Source organism: Oryzias melastigma, linkage group LG2, assembly GCF_002922805.2.
Source record: "Oryzias melastigma strain HK-1 linkage group LG2, ASM292280v2, whole genome shotgun sequence".
In the NCBI taxonomy this organism is placed as follows: Eukaryota; Metazoa; Chordata; class Actinopteri; order Beloniformes; family Adrianichthyidae; genus Oryzias; species Oryzias melastigma.
In genome coordinates this window covers 21394172-21403237 of record NC_050513.1, presented here as the reverse complement: position 1 = coordinate 21403237, position 9066 = coordinate 21394172, and the positions used below count along the sequence as shown (strand labels likewise).

The 9066-nt window shown below is 38.5% G+C and overlaps 1 protein-coding gene across 1 annotated transcript in view; it reads right to left on the bottom strand.

The window, feature by feature from the left end:
• anxa5a (annexin A5a) overlaps positions 1-8946 on the bottom strand; it is a gene marked incomplete in the record, with an annotated part of 30269 nt that extends 21323 nt beyond the window's left edge. Inside the window, 4 exon segments of the mRNA XM_024270559.2 lie at positions 3371-3465; positions 5859-5943; positions 8577-8617; positions 8685-8946. Coding sequence (XP_024126327.1) covers positions 3371-3465; positions 5859-5943; positions 8577-8579 — 183 coding nt within the window.
• Positions 8947-9066: the final 120 nt, after the last annotated feature.

Genomic DNA, 9066 nt, shown 5'->3' with positions numbered 1-9066 from the left:
CTCTTCCCTGCGCAAATTTGCACAGGCTCAGGAATTCTAGAGTTAAGCGCTGCACAGAACCTCACTCTGTGCGACGTATGATTTCATACCATCCTGCCTGCATTACCGAGCGTTTCTATCTGGACCTGATCTTCTGTTTCTGACTTTAACGGTTAAAAGTTAAACAACATTCCCAATATTTGTTCCATTTTTATTACCGTCCTTCCATAGGACCCAAGTTTTCAATGGTTTCTCTATTTCAAATGGGCCTCTAGATCCTTTCATCCAGACATTTTCCGTCTCCACTGAGTCTGTTGAGGTCATGGAGGTTCATGAAGTCAGCGGAGCTCATTCTACTCTAACCTTCTCTCACAAAGAACAGTTTGACTCTAAACTTCACCCTCTAAGAGGGTTTTTGCGCTTTCATGCTGAAAAAAATCTCCGGGCTAAAAACTAGAGGATAACTGAAACTGATGACATCTACAGAGCAGAAGCCTCTCTTTCAACGTTTGTTTTTTTTAATTGAACAGTCAATCATTTCCAAATTTCAAATGTCTCCTATTTCTTTTTATGAAAGGCAATCATTTTTTTTTGTACATAATAAAGTGTTTATAACTATGGCAAGAAAGGACTTTAATATTCATGGAAATTACATGGATTTTTAATTTTATTTCTCTTTTATGTGCAATGTTTTACAGGGGGGTGCAGCAAATTTAACTGCTTTATTGTTTTTAAAAAACATTTTTACAACCTCAAAAGTGACAGTTTGTATTGCTTATAGTTGTGAGCATTTCATGTCATAAAAAGCAGTCATAGTGGCCAGTTCCAGACAATAAAGGGAAATGCATTTAGCGAGCTTAAAGAAAAAGTTTATTTTGACAGACAGCTCCTCACAGGAAGGCAAGAAATCGTAATGCTTCCACAATTAAAACAACGGAAACCTTCAAAATCAACTTTAGTCAGCAGACAGACAGAACAAAGTCTGATCAAACAACAAAAAATATTAAATAAATATATCAATACCTAGATAGATAGATACCCAAATCATGGCTATTTCAGTGTTTACAGCTATAGATATGAATTATATATCTGCTAAACATCTATTCATACCGGACTATTTTTCAACGATGTTTCAATCTCTAGTAGACGATTTCATAACAAGTAATCGCCCTGCAGTCCCACCATGTCTTGTGCGTTGTGAACAAGTCATTTAGTTTCATGACGTCTGTTAGTTCTCTTACAGACATCTATTGTAGATGCATATAAAACTGGACATCTCAGATTATTCTATTATTCTCAGTGTTCTGAAAGATGTCTATTAGAGTCCTTGTTTTTCAAACATTTACTAGATATAAAATAAACACTGTCATTTTACATCCACCCATTCATCTTCAGAACTCACTGAATCTCTTTTGGCGTCACAGAGTCGCTTCTGTTGGGCTAAGGCGATGTACACCCAGAACAAGTCACCAGTCTGTTGCATCCTTTTGTGTTACTATCTGAAAGACTCGTTTAGGTTAGTTTCTAACTGACCAAAGCTAGTGAGAAAGTCCCATGTTCAGAAAAAGACATTTTATTTGTTTCTGTGGCCATTAATCCATTAATTTATAAAATGCAGCTTTAACATATTTGTAATAATTGAAGCATAAAGGTTGAGATATTTTCTACACATACAAAATGTTTAGTTCTTTTACTTGATCAGAATCACATAAGTTCCTTCAAAAAAAGGAAAAATATCACGAATATAAGTCAGTCAAACAAGATCCTCCTGCTGCAGCAGATTTTCTTGAAATAAAACTCAACGACTAAAATACAAACTTTGTTTGTGATTTTTTGTTTGACAGCATTCTTAAAAAAGTCACTAATGAAACTGATCTTGACAAAAGTTTTTTTAAGCTTTAATGATTTTTTAAAAAAAGGTGGAGCAGTGGTTAGCGCTCTTGCCTCACAGCGAGAAGGCCCAGGATCAGATCCCGGCTGAGGGATTTGGGACCTTTCTGTGTGGAGTTTGCATGTTCTCCCCGTGCATGCGTGGGTTTTCACCGGGGACTCCGGCTTCCTCCCACCGTCCAAAAACATGCTTCATAGGTTCATTGGTGACTCTAAATTGCCCCTAGGTGTGAATGTGAGAGTGAATGGGTGTTTGATTGAGGCCCTGAGACAGACTGGCGACCTGTCCAGGGTGTACCCTGGCTTTGTCCAGAAGTGGCCGTGTTAGGTGACTCACATAGAGACAAAACGGGTTTAGAAAATGCACGAAAGATTAAAAAAACAGAACTGAAGGCGTTTGGTCCTAGCAGCTGCTGTGACCCTCCTCAGTGGAGCGGGGTCCTCTGGCTCCTCATCTCAAACTGTCCGTGGGTTTTAAAATGAACAGTGATTTTAAAATTGACTGTCAAATCAGCTCAGTGGTAAAATTCAGCGTCTTTTATTTAAGCCAGCTGGTAAAGGTGAAACCATTTTTACCCAAATTAAAACCCTTTGAGACAGTAATCCATGCTTTCATTGCATCTCAGCTGGATTACTGTAACTCTCTTCATTGTGGAGTTTTGAGTTAGCTGGACGTCCCTCTCATGTCACCAGCGGGTACAGGGTTCTGGTTGGAGCGCGTAAGAGGGATGACATCACCCCACCATCCCCCCACCCTTCACTGGTTACCTGTGAATTTTAGGGTTCATTTTAATATTCTTTAATATGTTTAAAAATATTTTAACAATCGAGCTTCTCTGTCCTTACACTCCAACCTCAGATCATCTGATCAGCTTCTCCTGGAGGTGCTGAGGTCTAAGAGGAAGCTCAGGCTGGATGAAGCTGTGGAACACATCACCGCTCAGCATTCAGCAGACATCTGCACCCGCCATTTTTAAGAACATTTCTTTAAACCCATTTGTATCACGGGCTTTTCCACAGCATGAGACTCTGCTCTGCTGGTGGGACTTACTACTTTATTGTTTAGCTTTTCCTTTTACCTGATGTTTTTATGGCACTTATTTATGTGTTTTATCTTTAATTGTTTGAACCTTTTAGTTATTTTTAATGTTTTAGAGCTTCTAATGTGTGGCGCCTTGTTTGACTGTGGTCATTTTAAAGTGTCACATAGATAAATAAACTTGAACTTGAAAAGTGATGGTTCCTCAAGGAAAGGATTGACAATAATTAGACTGCAGGAAGGTGTCAAATGGAAGTTTGCAGCAGAGCAGCCTGTAAACCCTCCAAAGGTAAAATCTTTGGAGAATGATTGCTCGTTCTGAGCTGGGAGCAGCAGAATCAAAGGTCTATTGGGTCTGCTTTACAGCATTGATTTATGTATTCATTGATAGATTGATGAAATGAAGTTAAGTCATTTGATTAATGTTGCAGTTCGGTTTTGTGCCTTGTGGTGTTGACTTACCTTTCCATATGCTTTTTTGTATGCAGATTTTATTTGCTGGCGCTGATCATTGCTGCGTGATATCAGAAGCATCAGAATGGTATCTTCATTTGTTCCTGTAACAGAGAGGAAGATGCATTTGCAATTTACCTTAAAAGTTAACAGGTAACATAGATGAAGCCGGTGGAAAAGAGAAAAGCCTTTTGCCAACACTCAGTCCTGCTGAAGAAATCCATAAAGTGAATTTTCTTAGCCCATTTAAATACTCCTTCACCTCCATTCAGTGGCGGTTCTACACTGAATTACTCCCCTGGCGAGACCCTCCCCAGGCGCCCCCACCCCCATAGAGTGACAACTGAAATCTGTTCGTCTGGCTCAACGGCCATGTTTTACTGCAGTTACATAAAAACAGTTATCAGTATATACAATAATACTAACTAAAAATACAGAATATAAATATAACTATATTTAAAATATGATTTTAAAATAAAACATCCATGTTTTGAAAATGTAAATGAACATGCCCTACACTGATCTACTTCAAAGAAGAAAAATCTGCTCATGGTTGCTGTCTTTAATCCAATGACGTGTACATTTTTAGTTATGAGTTACTTTATGCCAGTAACATCCAGAGTCTATATTAGATTTCTACCAGCATCTAACATTTTTCTAATAACAAAAATGTAAGTTTCTTATCAAAACTGTTATTCCCTTTATTTAGAAAGTTTCAGTTCATGAATATTCTCTTACAAAACAAAACATTAATAATATGGTCCTTGCCATCAGTACCTGATGCTGCGGGCCATAATAAGTAAAAGTCTAGTCTTATGTCAGGTTTGATAACATGACAGAAATCAAATGTTATTTTAACAAACTACACGTCTTTTCTCTTTCTTTAAAACATCAACTTTTCATCAAAGTCTATCCCTCTAATGGAGCCTCTATTGGAGGGATAGACCCTTCTCACATGACGTCAGACGAAATGCCTACATCGGTCATGGCTACTGTGTAAAGTTACTTCTGCTTTATTTATTTACTCATTTAAACAACACACTCTCAGTAAAATGCGTACATGTTCCACGACGTTGCACTCTGAAATACCGTGTATAATATACGCCAAACACGGTTTTTGCGTGCATATGATACGCAATGATAGAGAATGGGTTGTGCCGGCGTACTATATACACGACTTTTTAGGTTTCGTTTTGATCACATGGTCAGAAATCCTCCGGCTCTTTTCTAAATGACGTCGTTCCTGGTTAAGGTTAGGATTACGGTTATGGTGAGGGTTAGAAAAGCAAATTGTTCGTTTGTGGGGCTGTCTGTGATGCTCACGGCTCCACCAGGTGACGTGTCATACGTGGAAAACAGACTTTAACACGTTTAGGACCGCGCGTATTATATGCACGCAAAAACCGGTTTTGGAGTATTTTATACACGGTATTTCCCAAATCGTGGCATATGTACGCATTTTACTGAGACTGGGCTGCATTTAAACTAGAGTGGGAGGATAAACCCCAGAAATGGAGCATCTCGTTTTCAAGGGGGTCCTCCATTCAAGAAATAATCCAAACAAATGACAGAGTAGAAACCAAACAAAATAGTACAGAGAAAGATTAAATATTTGATCTTTGATTTTTTTTTTGTTTGTTTATTTTATTCCATTTATGAAGAGAGAATTACATGAACATATTCGTTACCCATCAACAGTCTGCATATCTTCATGACAGGAAAGGATCAGTGAGAAGAATACAATTCTTATTTCAATTCTGCCCTTATATTGCATCTTAAAAAGAAAAAAGAAACAAAGATGGCTTTTAGCGCCTCTCCCCACATACTAACTACACGTTACATATTCCTTGAGTTTTGTCTTTACAAATATTTTTTTTTAATAATATTTTATTAGTACAGCTTTTCAAAATGTCCTGTTGAGCATTCCAAACTTTTACCCCAATAAAATAAAAACCTGTCTGCTTTAAAGCAGTGCGAGCAACTGGAAACTGAAAATGATATTTCCTCCTGTGACTTTCATCTTCTGCAGTGAAAACAAAGAGTTTTTGCAGACTCTCTGGCATCTCTCTGTTTTTAATTTTAAGCATTCCTAATAAAGTCTGCTGTTTTACTAAGTCCTCAAATTTCAACAATCTCGACTCCACAAATAAAGCATTTGTATGTTCTCTGTATCCAACTTTATGAATGATTCGAATAACCTTTTTCTGCTGTAGGTATAACGGTGTTAAATGACTTTTATATGTATTACCCCACACTTTAACACAGTAAGTGAAATAAGGCAGTACAACTGAACAGTACAACATTCTTAACACGTGACAGGATACGTAAAACTTCATCTTATTCAAAACAAATACAGTTTTAGCCACATACACATAACAAACACACACATAGAAGTACAAACTCTCAATATCCACCATACCCAACAATTAGATTCCTAAATAGGATCAGTAAAGAGGAGAGCACGAGCAGCATGCAGCACTCAATTAGAGAGACTCACCTATTCCCTTCATAGCTTTATGAAGGACTTCAGCATCATGTTTGGCATTGAAGTTGACATAAGGTCTGACACTGCCTCTGTGCTCCTAAAGCAAGGTAAGAGACCACACAAACAAGTGATTCAAAAGACAAAACGTAGTTTGAATTGTTCTTTTTTTCATCCAGCCCATTTTGTGAATGCTGCGTGTAAATGCACATACATTTACAAATGTTCACAACATCTCTATATTAAACAAATGACATTTCAAAACACTTTTTACGTTTTTTGATGAATGACAGTTGTCCAACCAGCCACATGGAATTTGACTTTCCAGTTCAAAAGCAACGTACCAGCAGCACGACCTGCTCACTCACATCAATATCATTTCAGCAAACAGCTTAATCTGTGAGCGCTTCAGTCTGGCTGGAACAGTGCACTCGCAGCAGTAAGGTTCTATCTGGTGATAATACACATTTCAAAATGTTGAAATGGACTGTAAATGTGTTCATTGTTGGCCCATTGAATCCTGCCAGGAGCCACTGAAACGCTCAAATGGGTTTGAACATTGTCAGCCCAAACTCTGAGGCAGTGCTTTGAATTTAGGCTAAACGAAGTGTGACCCCTCCCTTAGTGAGCTTGTATTACTTTAGGGCAATACAGCTTTTCTCCATGTAGGGAAATGCCATTTGTTTTAAAAATAATAGTCGGCTTGCGCTGTATCTGTGACCTTTAACTTCACACAGGTGGAGGAGGTATTCATTAAATCCAGTTTCTGTTTAATCAGTTCCTCAGCTGCTCAGATGGGCTGCAGTGAGGACCCCTCTTCTACTGATAGAATGGACTTCTTCAATATATCACACAGTAAGAATGCAACTTGACATTTCTTTTTAAACTTTTTTTTCACAAAACAGAAACTAGTGAGTCTGTCACTATTTGACTGGTTTATGTGTGTTCTTAGAAAGCCTGCGTTAGTAAAGGTGTGTGTTGCTCTTACAGCACTGGTTACATTAGTCAACTGTTCATGCTTGAGGTAGAACATCTTCTATGTTATCTTATTAAGATCAAATTTTGATATGGTTCAAGGTCTCAATAACACATCATGGATTGAGTAGATTCCATGACTGCTCTTTTTAAGTGATTATACTTTTTATTAATGGGAGCTGTGATCGTAGACTACAATAAGGAGGGAAGGAGGGGACCATGTGCTGTTGAGGAAAGCTTGCTGACAAAAGCATCTAACCATAAGTATTTGGGGGATGACGTCATTGCTCAGAAACTAAAAATGTCCCGACCATGTTAGAGTCTAAAGTCTGGACACTCTCATTTTCAAAGAATGCACGTCGTTTTATTCTAGTATCTATTCATGTTTTTAAACTCCAGAATGATATGGCTTATAAACTACACTGAATAAAACTGTTAGATACAGAAATTGTCTTGAACACACCCAGCCAGTGCAAAGACACTTTCCCCTCATTACAGAAACACTGTGTACACAACTAAAAACCAGGATTAGCTCCTAAAAAATATTTCAGCTCAATTTACCAAAAATCCAACACGGTCTCAGTAAAATGCGTACATATTCCACGACGTTGCACTCTGAAATACCGTGTATAATATACGCCAAACACAGTTTTTGCGTGCATATGATACGCAATGCTAGAGGATAGGTTGCGCCGGTGTACAATATCCACGACTTTTTAGGTTTCGTTTTGATCACGTGGTCAGAAATCCTCCAGCTCTTTTCTAAATGACGTCGTTCCTGGTTAAGGTTAGGATTACGGTTATGGTTAGGGTTAGAAAAGCAAATTGTTCGTTTGTGGGGCTGTCTGTGATGCTCACGGCTCCACCAGGGGACGTGTCAAACGTGGAAAACACATTTAACACGTTTAGGACGGTGCATATTATATGCACGCAAAAACCGGTTTTGGCGTATATTATACACGGTATTTCCCAAATCGTGGAATATGTACGCATTTTACTGAGACTGGGCTGAAAAATCAATTAATCAATGTACAGAGACTTGTATTAATTGTTAATTTTGTGTTCTCAGTCTTAATTTTGACATGTGCAACATGAAGAAACACATGACAAAAGACAGTAGAACAGTTGAGATGAGGATTTTCACACTGTATCCAGAATGACTATAAAGACACAAGTAGCCACATTTGTCGGACAGACACAGTACCTGCAGCAGGACACAACTGACAGCAGTTTCCATTCATACTGTAATGCAATACTGTGCAAAGCAAAGCACAGCTACCAGCTGAAACAGTGTTTCCCAGTTATCCCAGCCTGACTTAGGGCTCTCATCAGGCTGAAGAAGGTAACAATCTGTTAAATCAGCTGTTGACAGGCAGAGCGTTTCCTTTTGTGGAAAACCCAGTATAATGGACATTAGTGATGTTTTACCAATAAACTTAATTCAGCAGAAAGTCGTTTCAGTGAAATGAAGAGCCATCTTCACACCCACGCACAGCCAATCTCAACAGCTATTAGAAAAACACTGGAAAATAGAATGACTTCAACATTAAAGCTAAGGGTTGCATGCATGTCATATTCTTAAACTATTTAAGACGCCAAACTTCCTGTCAGACTCTGATCTTTCAAGTGTTAAGAGATTCTTCATTATTTATCACTCCAGCACAAAGGCCAGCAGAAGCTGCTACAGCTGTTTTGGCTAAACTGTGTTTCTTAGGTTTTTCAGAAGTCATGGAAAGATATTAAAAAATAAACACTTACCATCTCTTTTGCCAATGACGTTCCAGTGGAAATGCTTCCAGCTGCAAGAAGAAAGGTAATTGGTTAGCCCTTCTGTCAGCATCAGGTATGATGGGTTTCTGTTCTTACCACGGCTGAGTGATCTCCTCTCCTCACAGCTGATCCCCGGTTCACAGAGGCGCTGTCTTTAATACCACCTGAAACTCCTCCTCACAAGACAAAGCTGTCAAGGTGCAGGTGCCTTTTCCGAGTAGCCTTACCGACCAGCGATTACCAGTGAAATAGGAAAGACTGACCTCATCCACCAGTCTTTGTGTTACTTTAGAATCAATACTCTTGTGCTCTGTGTTCACTGACCGGAGATGTTATTGGTGTAAATCCTGATCTAATACAGCTGAATATTCTATATTTCTGCATATAGAAACTTGAAACTTGGTAGCATTTGATGTAAACACTGGGCTAACACAAAAAAATATGACTAGATGCCAAAACGGCAGAAACATGGAAAGAT